This window comes from Podarcis vaucheri (assembly GCF_965113315.1).
Source record: "Podarcis vaucheri genome assembly, chromosome: 4".
NCBI lineage: Eukaryota > Metazoa > Chordata > Lepidosauria > Squamata > Lacertidae > Podarcis > Podarcis vaucheri.
The window spans coordinates 81,634,739-81,653,655 of record NC_138762.1 but is presented as its reverse complement, the minus strand read 5'-3'; the positions used below and the strand labels follow the sequence as shown (position 1 = coordinate 81,653,655).

Here is an 18,917-nt window from a genome sequence, read left to right as displayed (position 1 = left end):
TCCAAAAAAAGTTCTTATATTTTATTCTTTCATATTTCATTAAGTCAGTAAGCAGCATTTGGTAATAAAAAAATACAGAACTATTTTTTAATCTTCCAGTCCACTCAGAATATATTACCAGTTGCCACATGGCAGGTATGACCTGCCTCTTAACAACTCACCTTCAGCAATAATTTGCAGCTTTGGGTTATTAATATCAGTTTTCTCAACTATTTACAAATATATTACATCTTTGAAACCCTCCCAAGCAAAGAAATATTTCAATAATTAATCTGACACACAAGTTTCAGTAGCTCCTACATAACTTCAGTGTTCAAGAGAACTATACACGCAGTGCTGGAAGTCTGAATAATTTATATCTTATTTATATTTATATTTATATATTTATATATATAAAGGAAAGCATTGAAATGGGACTTTTCTGAATATAAAACGTTTGTGTGTGTTGCAGTGGCATCTATTGACCAGTCTCTATTGGAGGACAAGAATGAGATGTGATGTCATTGGACTTGTAGACAGCTTCATCTAGATCCACAGCTTGCTTGTTAACTTTCACTGTCATGCAGCCACGGTAGAAAGCGGTGACTGGAGTTGAAGTGACAGGAACATCTGTATGTTTTGTTGTTGTTGTTTTTTTAAAAAAAGAGAGAGAAGGAAAACATATTCAATAAAGGTTACCACCAAGTTCCTTATTCTTGTTAATTCTAAAACAAAACATTTTTTTCCCCCATTTAACATTCTAAGCTGTACATGGGGCTATGACTAACACAGGCTATGGGAATAGCTAAGCTGCAAAATTCAGGGAAGCTTTCGCAGAAGGAACTTGTTTCTGCATACAAAGAATTAGAAGTTGTTGGGGTTTGTAGTGTTTCACTGCTTCTTCTCTTTCTCGAATTTTGTTCTTGTCTTCCTTTCCAAGGTCTTCTGTTCGATTGTAAGATAAGTTTTGGCACCAAGGCAAGTTTGGCCTGCAGGTCTCTTCCCCTCAGGACTATCTGCACTGATAACAGCTTAGGGTTCTGTCTGGAAAAAGCTCCCCCTTGTAACTTAACTCCTAGACAAAAGGCGACTTCTGATGAAGTGTAATTATCTGATAATCTCATTCTGTGGAAGATGTTCTCATCCCGTTTGCCATTCAGTTTTAAATTATCTACAGCTCAGCACAAGCTGGCTGATGTTATCTGAAGGTATGGATGTGTTCCCAGGGCTTGGGGTATGGTCCAAGGGAGCATGAGGTCACCACCTTCCTAAAGCTAAGCAGGTTTGTGGCTGGTCAGTGCCAGGATGGGAAACTGCCTGGAAACTGCATATACACCACCTTGGGCTCCATGGTGGAATAAGTGGGCACTCATTCCAATAGACAGTGGCTAAGTGCACATGTAGCATTGTGTGGTGAGGATGCAGGCAGAGGAGTACAGGAACCCAGATAAAGATTTAGCAAATGACTTCTACGTGCCTAGTGCTGTTTGATAGAGGGATGACCACCCTGTCAGGCACGGAACATGCATATAGGCTATGGAAATATTTTCCTTACTATTATTGGGAATCAGCCAAATAATAATTTTTTTTAGTAAAAGGTGGAAAGGCAAGCTGCACTAGAGATGTTTAAGATAATATATCTGTCATACACCTTTGATCACAGCTGTGTTGGAATTGGTAAAAATCTTTTATTAGATGCCTACCAGTATCCATGTAAACACTGAAGCAGGAAGAGAGAGACAGGATTTTAGTATAAGCCAATACATGAAGAAATCAGCTTATATCAACATTACTGCTATGTCTAATTTATAATCCACCTGCAATTTAATCTGCAGAGAATCATTCTCTCACTCACATTTGCACGCACACACCATGGTTTCAGTTTTTGACCTAACAACCTCTGTAGCCGTTCCTGTGTAGCCTTGCCTGTAACACAAGCTGGATCTGCAGGAATTAACAGTGAACCTTTTGTGGCAAAGAGAAACACAGCCTGCAAATTCCTGCAGAGCAGGGTTCTGTTAAAGACACAACTAGAAGACTTTGATCAAAAGTTGGCAAACGTAAAATTTGCAAAAAAGTAAGTTATCTTGTGCTCTGGAGGTCATGTAAAAAACAAGCAAACAAACAAACAAACAAACAAGCTATGCATTGACATCTAACATAACAAAAATTGGCTTAAACAAAATGCTTCTGTGGAGGAAACAAAAAAAATGCATTGATTTAAGAAAACCACATGACACCTTTTGCAGCAATACCATTAGCATTCTAATAAAAGTAAATTTGGGGTGAATTTTAAGGTATGATTAGGTAAAGATTTATCAGTGTGATTGTATTTTGCCTCTTAACTATCCTTTTTTTGAAGAAGAAAAACTAATTTAGGAAAAGGCTTTGCAAATAACAAAGGGGCCACTGCAGGAAAAAGACACAAAATATAAAAAGGAAGAGCTGATGAGATGAAGGATCCCTGTGTGCACATTGTACTATGCTGAGCTACCATGTAGAAAAACTGAACAGATACGTAGTATTTATTAAATATATTCTACTATTCAAATTATGCTGCTGTCATATTCCCTAAAGCACCACCAATGGACAATAGTTAAAACCGAAAAAGTAACCTATTGGGCAGGATCCATCCACTTTGCATGCTTAGAGCCTTCCAGATTTGCATGCACCGAGAGACTTTCCATAGACATTTATTAATTTATATGTTTCTTGCTCTTCAATATTGAATAATAAAACCAACTAAATAAAACCAAAACAAACAGCATTAAAGCTGTTTGAAACCAGGGACACTGAAACCAGAGCCTATAAAGATTCAAAAACCTATCAAAATAAACATCTAAAAGGCATGGGCACCAAGAGAAAAAGGAGAAGGGTCTTCAGTTGCCAAGCAAGCCTTCCTGGGGAAGACAAGCCAGGGCACCAACACTCACACATCCTCTTTCATATCACTGCTCCCCTCACTTCCAAAGGCCTGTAGAGGGCCTCTGAAGAAGACCTCAACATCAGAGCAGGAATATCAATCCTTTAACCGTTTTGCTGGTCCTAAACTATATGGGACTTTAAAGACCAGCACTTGGAACTGTGCCTGAAAATGGATGCATCCTTTACAATCCATGCCTTCTCTCGCTGAAGTTATTGCTTAGGGCTTGGTTGATGTCCAGGAAAAAAAGTCAGGAAGAACTCTGCACTCCTCAAAAAGACACCGGCTACTTGGGAGAAAAATAACTGAAGCATAAAATATTTTTGGTGGGGTGGGGCAGGAAACATTCCAGTAGATGCAGACATCTGGTGGTATTTCCATTCCACTCCCCCAGTACACTAGAATTTCTCTGCAAACCAAAAATTTTTAACCCTTGTGTCTCTAAAAGCAGACACCCAGATTTTATCGCTCCAAAAACAGAACAAAGGGTGATGCCTGATAATGTTTCCACACTGAGGAAGTCTCTTATTCCAACACTATTTTGTGTAAATAGCCCAGATTTAATTCATCAACATGAATAGGACTATACCTTTGCATTCAAAGTGCCTGGAAGCAGCCAGACTGGATTGTTAGCTTTCACCCCTGTCACATTAGAATCACAGGGAGGATTTGCTGGCCTTTAAAGGGAGATCTATATAACACCAATCTTTAAGTAGTATAATCTTTCTAGGAACATTTCTCTGGCCTTTCATGAACATAAAACGTATGTTGCCTTCTCTTTCAATGTGGCCCCTTATCTAAGCAACCCTCACTTACTACAATGGAATGCAATTTAGAATAATGATCACATTTGTGAGTTCTGCTTGGGAACATACTATTTTCCTTTCCCATCCTTTCCTGATAAAAAACACCCTTCAGGTTCAGTTGTGCTTCATTCTCCAAACAGGCAAAATTTCAAACGGCAGGCTATAGATGTCACAACAAGTCATGCTTTATTGTGACAGGAACAAGTTGCAGCAAACCTCAGGCTCACAGAAACCCCTCTTTTCTCATCTGCAGGCAGGAAGACAGCTTCAGAAGTTTTTTATTTCAGTTTGCGTTAACCTGTGGTTTGTTGTGTTATCTGCCACAATAAACCGCTTAACACAAGCCAACATACTATGGTTGCAGCCAACTTCAAACCAAAACAAACCACAGTCCCTAGTTTGGACACATCACCAAGACAGGGATCATAGTATGTTGCTCCTGTATGTACTAGACAAGAAGCAAAGTGAGAGTCACCTGTGGATTCATTCATTATCGTGGTATGGGAGCAGCTCTGAAACGGATAAAAAAGCTTTACAGCGAACAATTAAAATTGCCCAGAACGTTATTGGGCTCCGACTACCAACCCTGGATGAGATCTTCACGTCTCGCATCTTGAAGAAGTCACATAATATCCTGAGAGATCCCACCCACCCTGCTCATAACTTCTTTGAACTATTACCTTCGGGCAGAAGATATAGGACAATGAAAACACGAACCACACGCCTTCTGAATAGTTTCTATCCAAGAGCTCTGATTGCACTAAATAACGATCTCAGGGCCAGTTGCAAGGTTTAGTAAGTAGGGAGTAGAAGGAATGAGATAGGTTTTAGGTTATGTTATGCTTTTAATAGGTCATGCTATATTCTGGATTATGTTATGTTATATAGATTATGTTTAAATAGGATGAGAGTTCGGAGATACGTGTAAATGTATATGTGAACCCGGTCTTTGGGTGGGTGTTTGATTTTCGTTGTTGTGTATACTGTGTATATACGGACAATGACAATAAATTTATCTATCTATCTAAACTATTAACCACAGTTTACTGTGACATGTGAATGCTGTCCAAGCAGAAGTAGAACATGGTCATTTCTAGTGACTGTTTGGCAGTCTACATTCTGGACTGCAACATTTGATACTCACCTGGCAATCCTCCCACGTAGGTCTTCACAGATGATTGCAGGTAATTATCCAAGAGAGACAAATTTTCTTCTAGCTGTGAATGGCTTAGTTCACTCTGTCCTGCAGTGCCATCCACAGTCATCAATATTTGACCTCTGTCAATGGAGATGTCAATCAAGTGTTCCTGTTCATCACAGATGCTTACTGCCAGTCTGCACACCACTGTGTTCTTCACTGCCAAGACAATGAACTGAATAGCAAGAAAGAATAAAGAACGAGATGGAAAATGGAAGTTATAGATATTTATAGGAAAAGATAGCACCAACACACCCTGTTACCTTAGAAATATTTAAGGAACTTAAGATACTATTACCAAATGCAAGGATTGTTCAAAATTGTAGTGGACAACCACTCCCAAATACACTGTTATTCCCACTCAGCAGAAAAGGTATGGGAAGGTTTGCTTTGAAACTAGCCCACAACTAACTCTGTTTGAATTCAAATGTTTCTCCTAAGTACATTAACCACATGAACTGCTTTGCTGGGTAGGTCTTAGAACCATCTAGTCTCTAGCACTGCAGTGGCTATCTAGATATTTCTGGAAAACTCATAAGCAAGACATTAAGCTAGTAGCCAACAAACACAGCTTGTTCTGCAGAATGTGGTTAACCAGTGGTGTACTACATCTGAACACGGGACATGCCACTTTAGCTATTATGGCGATAAGAAATGGGCAAGAAGGGACCTGCATAATTATGGTGGATGAAGTGAGCAAAGAAAAGCAAGCTGAGGAGGTGGATATAAAAAAATTCCTTCCAGTAGCACCTTAAAGACCAACTAAGTTAGTTCTTGGTATGAGCTTTCGTGTGCATGCACACTTCTTCAGATAGGAGGTGGATGTTATCTTTCATTTTTTTACCTCTGCCACCATCACTGTCTAGGTCTGTGAAATGCTACTGGCTAAGAATTTATTTCTTGTTATTAAACATTTAATACTAGCGTCAAGGAACGCCCTCCCATCAACGCACAATCCAGTGCCTGTTTACTCAGAGGTAAGCCCCACTACATTCAATGATGGTTACAGTCTTACAATATAATCCTGTACATCTCTACTCAGAAAAAAGCCCCATTGAATTCAGGCAAGAGGGTATAGAATAACTGACTGTATGATTCAAGGCATTATTACTAGAAGTAGATTCCACTGAATTTCGTGAAATCCAGCACCTAGCACAGTCTTAATCACTCTGTTCAGTTAATTATCATAGCCCTGAGTTCTGTTCCCACTACTTTAGTATTCTGCTTTGTGGAACTTCATTGTTAATGGATATAAATCTCTGGCCATTAATTAAATTTATGTATATATTATGTTGTGGACATAGTTGGAAATCTGCTGGTACAATTTCAGTATTTCCCTTGACAGAGGACGAGATGTTTGGACAGTGTTCTCAAAGCTACCAGCATGAGTTTGACCAAACTGCAGGAGGCAGTGGAAGACAGGAGTGCCTGGCGTGCTCTGATCCATGGGGTTACGAAGAGTCGGAAACGACTAAACAACAGCAACAAAGCTCAGTGATAGAGCATCTGCTTTGCATGCCTATGTTCCAGGTTCAATCCCCAATGGCATCTCCAGTAGGGCTGGGAATGGCCCCTGCCTGGAATTCTGGAGAAGGCCCTGCCAGTCATTGCAGAAGACAATACTGAGCTACATAGAAGAAAGGTCTGGCCCAGTATGAAGGCAGCTTTCTATGTGTCTACCCCTAGAATTCTATTGTGATGCATCTGGCAGTGTGTGGCCTATGAAAACTTGCTGCTGTTTTGTAGCAGTCCCTCACCACAGCGATGTGACTCTCTTCCTCCTTATTTGTGTTATTCTCAACTCTAACGGCATCAGGTAACACCTAGCAAAATAAACTTTCATGCCTGATTTGTTGGGAGTATTAAGTGGGGAACATCAAGTCTGAGGTGGAGAACCTCAGGCCTGGGGGATAAATGTGGCCCTCTGATCCTTTCTATATAGCCCTCTGGACTCTCCCCAGAACACACCCACTCCCTCTGTGCCACATGTTTCTCTAGCCCTCCCTCATACCCTCCCTTTTTTGTGGGTTTTTGGCTGGAATGGATCCTTGAACCCTGATAATGCCTCTTGGATGCCTAGATGGAGGATAAAGAAAGATGGTGGTGTGTGTTTGTGTGTAGAAAACATAACTATTGGAATTGCATCTTTAGTCTGGCATGCTGCCTTCTCATCCTGGTCCTAAAAACCTCAGCCATACACCAAATGAAAACAAAAAACTAAAATACATATTTACCTGTTGTTTAAGTTTCTTGGTGGAATGATAGTCAATCAGAGCCACTGATAAAGGGACTGTTGCTTCACTGCTGATGAGGGCAAAGAGCACCCCAGTATCTGTGGCTGGTCGAATCAGAATATTTACTTTTACTTCCCATTGCTTCACTGTTTCATTGGTGTCAAGTGGTTGGGCTACAGAAAGAAAAACAGAACTTAGGTACATAAAAGTTTCAAATAGTCAAGCACAGATAAGATTTCCTCGTCTGAGGGGGGGACGGGACAGATAGCTACATATTATTAAATCACCAGTATAAAGGAGAGTGCCATTCTATACGAAACTATTTTAACTGCTCTGTTTCATCCATCTTACAGAAAGTGCTATGGCCCTGTAGATTGCTTGAAGCCAAGGTTAAGCTTTTTAATCAACAGGGAGACTTCTGATTGCCAGAGGCTATCAACCCGCCGTACTTGGGGATCCTTCAATGTGAGTCATCCAGCTTCTGCATCAGCCGTGAGCTTTAGGAAGTAATTGAGTGATCTGATATCAACAAACCCAAGGGGAAAACAAGATGACTTTCACAAAACTCACAGCAATATAAATGTATAAATAGAACGTGGTCCACATGACCTAATTGTAGCCCCAGGTTCTGTTCTCACTTATTTCAGTGTTATGCTTTGTGAATGGATACCAAACTAGCACAATTTGTTTTATTTGTTTTAAATGACAGTTATTAAACTGGGAGCAGAATGCCTTTTGCGGGGCTATTATTTGCGGCACATTTTAATCTTCCTTGTTGTTGTGGCACAATTCACCATGGAAAATTTGTGGTCTCACTGCTGACAATTCCTGCTATAAAGCGTCATGGGGACAGGATGAGTCAAATCACCCAGCACACCTGGGATTGTGGGAAGCAGTCTGACTGATACCTGTCTGCATGTATAACAAAGGAGAGATAGATCAGGCATCTGGCTTGGAGACAGGTCAATATCACAAAGGTTCACTAGTATGTTTTATAATCCCAAAGGAAGGGACTTCTCTGGATAGTAAATCATCATCATCATCATCTGTCCAACTGATCATCTATCCTCTATAAAATATTAGTTTGTTAATTTCCTTAATAGGGCATCTGGTGCCCTATTTTTTTAAAAAAACAAACCTGGCAGAAAAATGTATTACAGTAATAGCTTTTTATTTTTTTTTTATTTGAATTCCTATCCCATCCTTGCTTTCAAAAGAGCCTAGGGGGTTGATGGCATGTGTATACAATATACTGAATTAACTTTTTTTTGTATTTTGCATTGCTAAATTTAGGGAGGAGAATTTAAAATGACCTATTTAAAGATGCAACTACTACACAGAAAGAAATGATCCCGTACAACAATCATATATTTTAAACTGCTTTTTAAAGCCTTCTATATGTTTCCTTCTATCTATCCATGCACACAAGTGTGTATGTATGCATATATTAACATCTGGTTTTAAATGCCAAGGTTTCGCTTGACCCATTAATTTTAGACAGTCTTTTTGGGTATGCACTTCCACATTAAACTTTCTTCTTGTGAGTAACACTGAAATAACACAGTATAGTATATGTTCAGGGAGCAAATGCCAATTTCAATCTTGGCTGAAATGGATGTGTATGTAAATCACCCTCCTAAAGGCCTCTACTGTGTTCAGTCTGTGCAGGATTATTAGTCTCAACTCAGCACATGTCACTGAGAAGGTGACCACATCGACTCTCAGTATAATCAACACTGCCAGAGGGCCAGAGAGAGAAAAATGACCCTCACCATTGCATTTTAACCCATAGGGAATGTTTCACCAGATAACAAATCATGGAAGGCTTTGACCTGACCAAGAAAAGTCCGAAGTGAAATATAAAAATACACTGTGAAGTGCAAGCAGCAAAAAGTAAACCAGAGTTTTCTATATTCTGTGGGGTTTAATATACCTAACATTTTTTCTCTTTTACTAGTTGAACCTCTATTTCAGGTTGAGCTTTTTTTATGAAGAGGATATGGCAATTTTAAGACAGCACTCCTCAACTGATTCTCTTTCTCTGCAAAATTTAAATGCGTATTTTCTGCAGCATAATACTACCAGACACTTACCATAGCTGAAATTAAACACAGCAAAACCATTGCCAGGGTAGAAGGAGCCTCTTCCTGCAACCGCAAAGCACTGCATCTTATCATTCACTCTCACTGTCTCTTGGATGGTCATATCCTCGCCATTCAGCCAATTCCAGCCCCTCATGCACCCGTCCATTCGTGGGTTAATCTAACAAGATTAAGTGCATGGCTTTACTTTCAGTTTTTTGCTGAATTTGTAATGAGGGATATGGGTTAAAAACATTTTATAAATTATTTTTTAAAGACTTCAATACCTCTCTTAAATATAAATATTTCCAAGGTAGGGCACAGAAAAGCAATAAAATCATAAAGTAACAGCAAATCCAAAAAGTCAGGTTATGTCTTTCAAAGATACTAAGATGGCCTTATGTGAAAACGAATCATTATATAAATCTGTGGTACAGCCGCACTAGAAACACTGTGTACAATCCATGTCAACCTCAAATAGGGTATCACAGTAATGGGAAAAAGTTATGACAGCTTCCCTATGAGAAAAGGCCAAAACGCAAGAGGCTTTTTATGGTAGTTTAGGAGGGAAAGACAATGAGGAGGGGGGCTAATAGATGTTTGTAGACATTAATGGGAGTTCATCCTTTACTGAACACTGACATCTTGAGGGCACCAAGTTGGGGAAAAGCTAATCCATAAAGGAGGACTCCACTGTCCCGAACACCTGTGCCCAGGAATACCCACAACACTACCTACAAAACCAAAAAGAGAATTGGAAGATTTTATCTTATGAGAGAAATTGGGCATCTTATCACATCTTAAATACAAATTCAATAAGAATGCCAGAAACCAAATGAATTTGATTCAGAGGCTGGATCTGACCTATGGGCTGCCAGCTGATCACCTCACACCAGTGGATTACTCCCTATATATACTTAACAGTAGTACTTACAGGCTGGACAAGATCTTTAGTCTTAAAAGGAACACCTCCCACTGTTAGGTTCAGCTGATAAAGTCCTCTGTCCAGAGTAAACAAATCCCCTGAGACAGCTATCTTCATAACTGCATCCTTATTGACTTTTATAACCAAACTTCTCTCCAGCTCTTCCACAGATATCTGAAGGGGGGGGGAGAGATAAGAAGAGGTTCAAAAGTTTGGTTTAGTTCAGAGGTTTAGTAGCTGCATGATACAAAAGGCATCCACAAAAGAAAAAGAAAAAAGGTGAGGGAGCTAACATCACATCATCAGGTAGTCACAAAGCATTCTTGTCTCTCCAGAAATTTAGGATAGAGTTCACAAAGCTATGATCAAGCCTCCTTTGGCTTTTCATGTACAATAAGCAAGCCCAATTTATGTGCAAAAGTGAATGCAGTATTACAGAATGCTATGGTTGTTTTAAGGGACGCGGGTGGCGCTGTGGGTTAAACCACCGAGCCTAGGACTTGCCAATCAGAAGGTCGGCGGTTCGAATCCCCACAACGGGGTGAGCTCCCATTGCTCGGTCCCTGCTCCTGCCAACCTAGCAGTTCGAAAGCACGTCAATGTGCAAGTAGATAAACAGGTACCGCTCTGGCGGGAAGGTAAACGGCGTTTCCATGCGCTGCTCTGGTTCGCCACAAGCGGCTTAGTCATGCTGGCCACATGACCCAGAAGCTGTACGCTGGCTCCCTCGGCCAATAAAGCAAGATGAGCGCCGCAACCCCAGAGTCGGTCACGACTGGACCTAATGGCCAGGGGCCCCTTTACCTTTACCTATGGCAGTTTTATATTTGCAGTCCGATCTTGACTCTATGATGCAAAGGAAGAAGACCATATAGTTCATAGTTTCCAACACTATTGCAAGGTAAACCCTTAATCCCCTTACCCTGGGAACCAGCCCCATGCTCTGAACCTGAGAGAGTACAATGGATTATGGAGGCAGAGTTCTGTATCATATCTTATAGGAAGGTTTGCACCAGGTAGCCTTGCACCATGTAGGAGCTGTGGCATGTGCAGCGTGTGTGAGGAATATGGCTTCTCTTTTAGGATGGAAAATTTAGCAATCCTGTTTGATGTCCATCTGATTGCTCCAGTGTAATCCTTTGCTTTCTCTGCCACAGCACAAGATCCCAGCTTTGCTGCTGCCCTCAAATAGGAAAACAAACCATGGAGTGGCAGGCTTAGTGATAAGTCTGAAGCAATGGTTCAGGCTTGTTTCTTTCCAGACAAACCATGATCTGAATCCAAGATTTGTTCTTGACCTCCTGACAATGGTTTGTTTAGCAGAAACAAGTCACAAGTGCTGGTTCAAGCGTAAGCACTAAGGCAGCCGCAACAAGGTGGTTTCCCTGTTTGGCTAACAAAGAAGCAAAGTGGAAATGTTCAGCCTGCATGTACCAGGAAGCAGCCCATGTAGAAGCTTGCTTGCTTATTGATTTCCTGCCCTTTCTCCCAAAGGAGCCCAAGCAGCAAACACCAGACTATGTTACAGACTATGAAAGAGATGGTAACATTTTTAAAGACACGCATACAATGGGAAGGGGGGGGCACTTGAAGGACTGCGTAACTCCAAAATGTTTTAAAAGGGAAAGGCATTTGGAGAAAGACCTCAAACTCACAAATACAGTAGTTTTAAGGGAAGCTTTGGGAGCAATCCAAGTCAACAAATTCTAGCTGGATGAATGCAACCGACTGCCAACAGCATATAGGTACAGTATTTACAAATTTGCTCTGGCTTTTTATTTTTGTTCTTAACACCTGATCCTATTTACCAAAAACCCCCAAGAAGATATACCAAGCCACATTTATACATCACTTGTGGAGTTTTTTGCTTGATCATTTTTATGCAGAACTATGAGGAAGAACATGAATTACAAGTCATCAAGTACAACAGTGCAACTAAAGGAACAATTTTTGGCAGAGTAAAGAAGATTAAGAGGGATTAAAACTACTTCCTAGTCTATCAGAAAAGCTCTTGCAATTACATCAAATTACAAAATAATTGCATTTGCCAGTCCACATTTCTTCCATCCACTACTAAAAGCACCGGATTCTACACACACAACCACAATGATATCATACAAATTCATTGCTTTACCAATCAATGCAGTAAAAATCTGGAATTAATTTTGATAAATGCAATGTTTTCTTTTTTGGTTTTGTAGGCTGGCATTACTTTACCATGAGGTTTTTTTGGTCAAGATGTTCATTATGTAACCCAGAAATTCTGGTTTTACTGCTACAGCTGACAAGCCTGTGCATGTTAGCTGCATTACGGTAAGTCTAAACTATTTATAAACAAAAAACATTTAACTAATCCATCATTTTACATATGTGAGAGCACTCTATACTGTTAAGGTATTATTCCCCCCCCCCCATTTTGGGCCAGATTTAATTAACTGGTCCTGCTAGTTGAAGCCCGTGCAAGCACATCCACTAGTGCAGTAAGGCTTCCTCCCCTTTTCCTCCTGGTCCTTTGGTTCTGGGCAGCATTGGGAAAACCCCTAGAACTGCATGCAGAGGGGAGAAGAGAGATGGTTCTGCTGGGCAAGCAGAAATCTTGCGCTGATAGAACATTTCTAACACCATGGCGATGAATTCCTCCTATAATGCATACACACAAACAAACTATATTCAGTTTGCTCCACTGAATGGAGGAAACTGTTTGTTTTGATGGTAGTTCAGGAACTGAACCAGACATGAATGGGCGTAACTGGAATTATGAGGAAAGCACTGCAAAGGATGTGTTTTATCCATTAGTTCCTTAACAAATAAGGAGTCTCTCTCTCTTGCACACAATAATATTCAAGAATACTTCCAATTTTTTAAAAAAGCAATGCTTTTACTATTTCTTAAAGTGTCCCTTAGGGGTTAGCAATTGACATCATGTTATAGAAAAGCAAAACGATACTCTGCATTAAAATATTAAGTGTCAGAATTCATCATTTGAGAAATACAGAGAGCTCTAAATAAACAGTTGGGAGGTGTGGGTTTTAAAGAGTTATAAGGCATGAGAACAGCAGCCTGTACTATACCCACTGTCTGCCACATTCCATGGTTGATCATTGGTCCACTGCTGGTCACACGGCCTATTCCATTGTACTTCAGTTGCAACTCTAGCCGTCCATTGCGCAAAGCCAAGACAATCCACGTACTGTCTCGATGGCCTCCAGCAAAGAAAAGGATGCCTTCAGGATCAAAGGTTCTAAAGTCGAATTCAGCCACAAGTCTGGCCACAAGGATACAAGAAATAGAAATCAGTTATTTATGCAGTGTTTCAGGAAGCAGGAAACATAGTGTGCTTTTCATCTAAGTGATTCATTTCAGAGATGCAGGTACTGACTATAAAGGATATATAATCACGTTGTCAATGACAGCTGCCATTCGTAAGTGCACACACATACAAGGGTGCAGACATCATCCAAAGGCATGCCAAGAATAGTAGGGGTTTGTCCACTTAGGTGACAAACATGACTGCAGAATCCTGTAGTACCTTAAAGACAGGGATAGGGAAATCTGTTGTCCTCCAGGTATTACTGGACTCCAACTCCCATCAATCTCATGCAGTATGGCCGATAGTCAGGTATGTGGAATCTTTAGTCCAGAAATATCTGAGAAGCCACAGGCTCCCCATGTCTGCTTATGAACACTATGTTATTGTGACATGGGACTGCAAGTGTCATGACTGATGCCTACAAAAGACTATACTGTCTGTCTGTCTGTAGCCACAAATACTTTTCTAGAATTCTGTATGCAATAGTGACAGCAAGTTATTGGTCATGGAAAGATAATCTGTTTTGACCCATACCTATCCCCCAGCTTAGCATGTGTTTAGAAAAGACCTTTCCTCTTTAATTAAAAATGGATTCTCACCGCGTTGGTTGTTTTCTTTTAAAACGTAGTCTGATAACAGGTGTGCCACTAAACATTCTTCCAAGATAGAGGGATTTAACGCTTTTTGCAGCAGCGAAAGATACACAGGGCAAAATGTCCTGCAGGGAGAAAAGCAAATCACACATATGCACACATAAAACTGTAAGACAAGGTTTAGAAACAGCGATTTTCTTTGATTTCTTTTATCTTCAAAACACTGATAATTCAATGCCACTGCAACTGTCCAATAGTAACCAGGGAACTACAGTCATACAGGTGGAATCTACACACATATAAAAAACGCTGTGAAAATACTTTTTTTAAAAAATGTTTTGAAAAATATATATTGACTTTGCCATAGTTCACCATTGCTATCTAGTGTCACATTTGTATATCACACTTTACAACACACCTAAAACGTTTTATTTGCAGCTATATAGCTGAGTCCACTCCCAACAATCCCTCCTCATTCCAGTTAGTAACTGCAGATTAAGCAGTCACCTACTTCCACACTGAGTCTGGGCATAGAAATGTATGTTTAGACACAGCTAAAGAAGAGTAAGTTGATTATGATGCAGCTCAGTGAGTGGGCACATGCAGATGGTCCCAGGTTCAAACCCTGGCATGTCCGGTGAAAACTCTGGAGAGCTGCTCTCAAGCAGAATAGACAATTTGTAAGCAAGATAAACAAACAACATACTCTGAAAAATGGCAGCTTCCTATGTTCCTATTTAATACTTCCTTTTGAGAATTAAGGGGAGGGAGGAGAAAGCAGGCAACAAATACCAAGTTAATTGCATTCCAGGAACAGAAATCCACTGTAGGCACACACTGTTTTTGAAGTTATGCTGGTATTTTAATGGGTTTGCCTCCAGTCTTAAGGAGTCTGAGCCAGTTGGACTATTCCCCTTTGTAAAGAGTTGTTTCAAAGCTTTGGGGCTGCATTCTTTCGTTCTTATCTCGTTGAACAGAAGTAAGAAAGCTACCTCACAGGTGTTCATGTTCTTGGAAAGTTTTACTCCACCTCTTCCATTGCAGTGGCAGCTGTAACTTCCTGGCAAATTGACGCATGCTTGCTCACAATATTTCTGTTCACACTCGTCCACATCTATACTCCAGCAACAATGGAGAAAGCAGAGACGCAGATTCTTACATTCCTTTTTAATATGCTAGGCTTAAAAACAACAATAACAACTGTTGTCCAGAAGTAATATCTAGCATGTCTTATTCCCTCTGGGGCAGGTGGAGGGGAGCACAGGGCACTCAAGGTGTTCTGCTTTAATATCATCAATAATGTCATATATGACAGACAGCATTTGGGGGGGGGGGACTCTGGAATTGCAATGAGTATTACAATTCTGAATGGAGTCAAGGGTCTGGTGGATTGGGAAAGGACAGTTTGGGGCGGTGACAGAGTGGGTGATCTGGTGCCTATAAAGCCAACACTCCCTCTTCTTCCCCAATTTTGTTGACAGTTGTTCACCTGTTAGGGGTATGCCATTGTCATAAAAGTCCCTAATTCTATATAATCTCACACTTCTCCAATGAATCATTTGGTTGGGTTCTGCCTGTACTGTAAAATTGTGGATGAAACATAAATGGATCAGAGGCGAAACTGAGGATACTAATTTTGAGATCCAGGAATGAATGCCACACTCCAAGATCAGTGCTAGAAAATGGGTTAGTGAAAGCATAGAAAGCATGGCCAGGATGTTAATATGATTCAGTTTGTCCTATTCCATGTCTATCTACTGATCTCTGAAATTGTGTAGTACGTTTATGACATTATGCAAAAGGGATTGCTTCATAATACCAAGTTCTCCCTAGTCACTCTAGTTCCACCCAAGTGGAGGATGTTCCACTGAGATTGTTGGAAAATTTTTGGGCTAAAATTGGTTGTTAATTTTGTCCACCAGGGGAACCTTCCAAGACTCATTGTTGGTTATGTATTGGCATTCTGCAAGGGGAAGACTCAGATTACAAGGGTTCCCAAACTGTAGTTCATGGACCACTGATTCATACAGGTGGTACGCAGCACTGTCCACATTACATATTCACACGGATTCTAAACTGTATTTCAATGGTCTTTTATTTCTTATATGCATTTTATTATATTAGTTTGAATTCTTTGGAGTGCAAACTGTAATATAAAAAATGCAACATATGAAATAAAAGAAACAATACAAAGAGAATTAAAACTCATACCACATCTTGCACCCTACATTATGATTGCTATAATGGGCAAAAAATATTTAAGAGGTTCAACAAGACCATCAGAAATTTTCAAGTGGTTGGGGGTGAGGGAGGAATTTGGGAATCACTGCCCTTAAGACTTAAAAATAACTATCAAAGGGGGGGGGGCTTTACGACAGCAATCTATCCAGCCTCAGAATTATCTTTGTGGGATTAATTCCATCTACTAACCTTCACAAACCTTTCTGACATCATCATAAACATAGCCATCATCACAGACACATGAATAAGAGCTTATCACGTTTTTACACTGAGCTTCTCCACAGATGCCTGGTGATACTGTGCATTCATCTATATCTGAAAAGGAACAAAAATCAACAGCAATAATCAGAATGTCAACATTCTTTCAATGCCTATCGTTCCCAAGTTCCATCTTGGTCCAGAGTCAATCCTCATTCCATTGTTACAACTGAATAATAGAAGTAGGAAATGACTTCAGTCTTCCCAGAAACCAGAAGCTGCTGTTTTGTAAGCCGTATAGCACCTTGGGTAAAATGCTACCACATTATTGAGAGAGGAAACATTGGAAAAAATCACAGGAAAAATGTGACAGCAATATAATGTAAGGTCAGAATTTGTGGGACAAAAAGGATCACAGAATTAGGAAATGACAAATTGTTTGTTTTGCTGAGGAAAAAATGAAAACATATTTTCAAAGCCTTTTCAATCCAGTAACACACACACACACACGGGAGGATGGAATCATGTGCACAGATCTTGAGCAGATTCATATCCAAATTCGCTATTGCATACTAATGTGAACGAGAACATGAAGCATATATGACCTTTGTTTGCACAGCAGGACATGAAAAATGATGTCACCTGCACTCCCTTCCACTCTCTTGGTCTGGATTTAAAAATGTGTGTTTAATAGAGCTGATCCTGGAACTGCAGACGTGAACTGCAACGCCCATCAGCCCCAGCTAGCATGCTCAATGGCCAGGGATGGTGGGAGTTGTAGTTTGGCAACATCTAGAAGCCACCAAGTGAAACTTATGCTATAGGACAACCTTCCCCAACCTAGTACCTCCAGATATTTTGGGCTACAAATCCCAGTAGCTTGAGCCACCATGTCCAAGAGTCAGGGATGATGGGAATTGTAGATATATGTGTGCATGTGTGTGCTTATCCATCTGATAGGCACCAGGTTAGAACGGCTGCCAAAAGAGAATGGGTACAGGGCAGGTTTTCCCGTATGCAGACTACAACAGCATTACTCTGTTGAAAAGACAAGAAGTCTTACATAGTTTACTAAAAACATAGGCAGGAAAGAAACCCCCAGTCTTACAGCTACTTAGCCACTGTTAACTATTTCTTGAATAATTCTAAGGAAGATTCCCACCAAATATTGTTGAAATATTCATACATTTCCAAACTCAACTCTTATTTCATGAGCTAATGCAATGCAATATATAGAAAAACTAAGAAAATCTACACTTCACAAGGCACTATTTTTCAGAGTCAAAGGAGGCTGGTTAGCTGGGGCACTCTGGCACAACCCAACATGCAAATCCTTTGTGAATCACCACTTTGCTATGGTGCTGGACAGTTCTGTGGTATAACTACAGACATGCCTAGACATGCACACTTGGCTTTTCGTACTGGAATCTTAAGCCATAGTTGTAAGAAACTAAGGAGTATTAGCAACAGTTCAATTTAGCCGTCAGTGGCAACATGCTAATAAAGAGAACGGAGTGTCCTGTGGCACCAAGACTGGTAAATGTATTGTTGATTTGTCTTTCATGGATTAGAACCCATTTTATCAGATGCAAAAGAGTTCACTTGAACAGCTTGTGCAGAATAAAATTGTCTTTAAAAATTATTCAAAAGTTACAATACATTTTAAATCAATATATCCCCTCCCCTGTCTTATCTCATCACCTTCCCCCACTCCCCCTATTTTTGCTACGACAGGCCAACGTGGCTATGCCTCTCGGGGGCAATCGTCATATAACGTTGATGTTATCGAGCTTTCACTCATTCCAATGGTGTTTGTGCAGTAGGCTTCTGGAAAAGCACTGGAGTCATGACTAACAACAAAATGAAACAATCATAGCCCCATAGTACATAAGGGTGTGGGGTGTTAGCATCAAAAAAGAACACCACATGTAAAGGGTTAATTGTAAGAGCTGTAGAAGTCTGTGATGTCATACGCTCTGTGGCAGTTATGGCAGTTGGTTCAGTTATGGCAGTTGGTTCAGTTACGGCAGTTACTTGAACAGTCTTTAACTGTTACAGCAGCTATGCTATGTTGTGCTGCTTTCTGCCTCGGAGTAGAATAGTCTGTAACTGTTTATGCACCCTGTATTAGCAATTTAAGAAATATCCATCCGCACAGTATATTTAATCTGTATCTGCAACTACACTAAGTAAAAGTTATCTGTTCTTTAAACTTTAAGAGTCTCGTGTAGTTTTTACAGGAGGGAACAAATTAAAGGGTCAAACAATCCAGGGCTCTCTTCTGCAAAACTCTGCTAAATGTTCAATTCCCACAAAAGGGAGCTTAAATCGTTGGGGCAGTTCAGACGTAACACATGCTTCCTCCTCTTCCGCTTGCTTCCTTGCTCCTGGCATTCCTCCTTTCCTGGTTTGATGCAAATCCTAGTTTG

General features: G+C 40.3%; 1 protein-coding gene across 1 annotated transcript in view; it reads right to left on the bottom strand.

Annotated features, from left to right (window-relative positions):
* Positions 1-18,917, bottom strand: part of GAS6 (growth arrest specific 6) — a 50,360-nt gene continuing 31,443 nt past the window's right edge. Inside the window, exons 7-15 of the mRNA XM_082218644.1 lie at positions 16,480-16,605; positions 15,042-15,163; positions 14,056-14,174; positions 13,222-13,411; positions 10,156-10,320; positions 9,234-9,402; positions 7,141-7,313; positions 4,853-5,081; positions 1-609 (exon numbers count right to left, since the gene is read on the bottom strand). Of these exons, the coding sequence (XP_082074770.1) occupies positions 458-609; positions 4,853-5,081; positions 7,141-7,313; positions 9,234-9,402; positions 10,156-10,320; positions 13,222-13,411; positions 14,056-14,174; positions 15,042-15,163; positions 16,480-16,605 (1,445 nt within the window). The 3' untranslated portion in view covers positions 1-457. The remainder of the gene's footprint in view (positions 610-4,852; positions 5,082-7,140; positions 7,314-9,233; positions 9,403-10,155; positions 10,321-13,221; positions 13,412-14,055; positions 14,175-15,041; positions 15,164-16,479; positions 16,606-18,917) is intronic.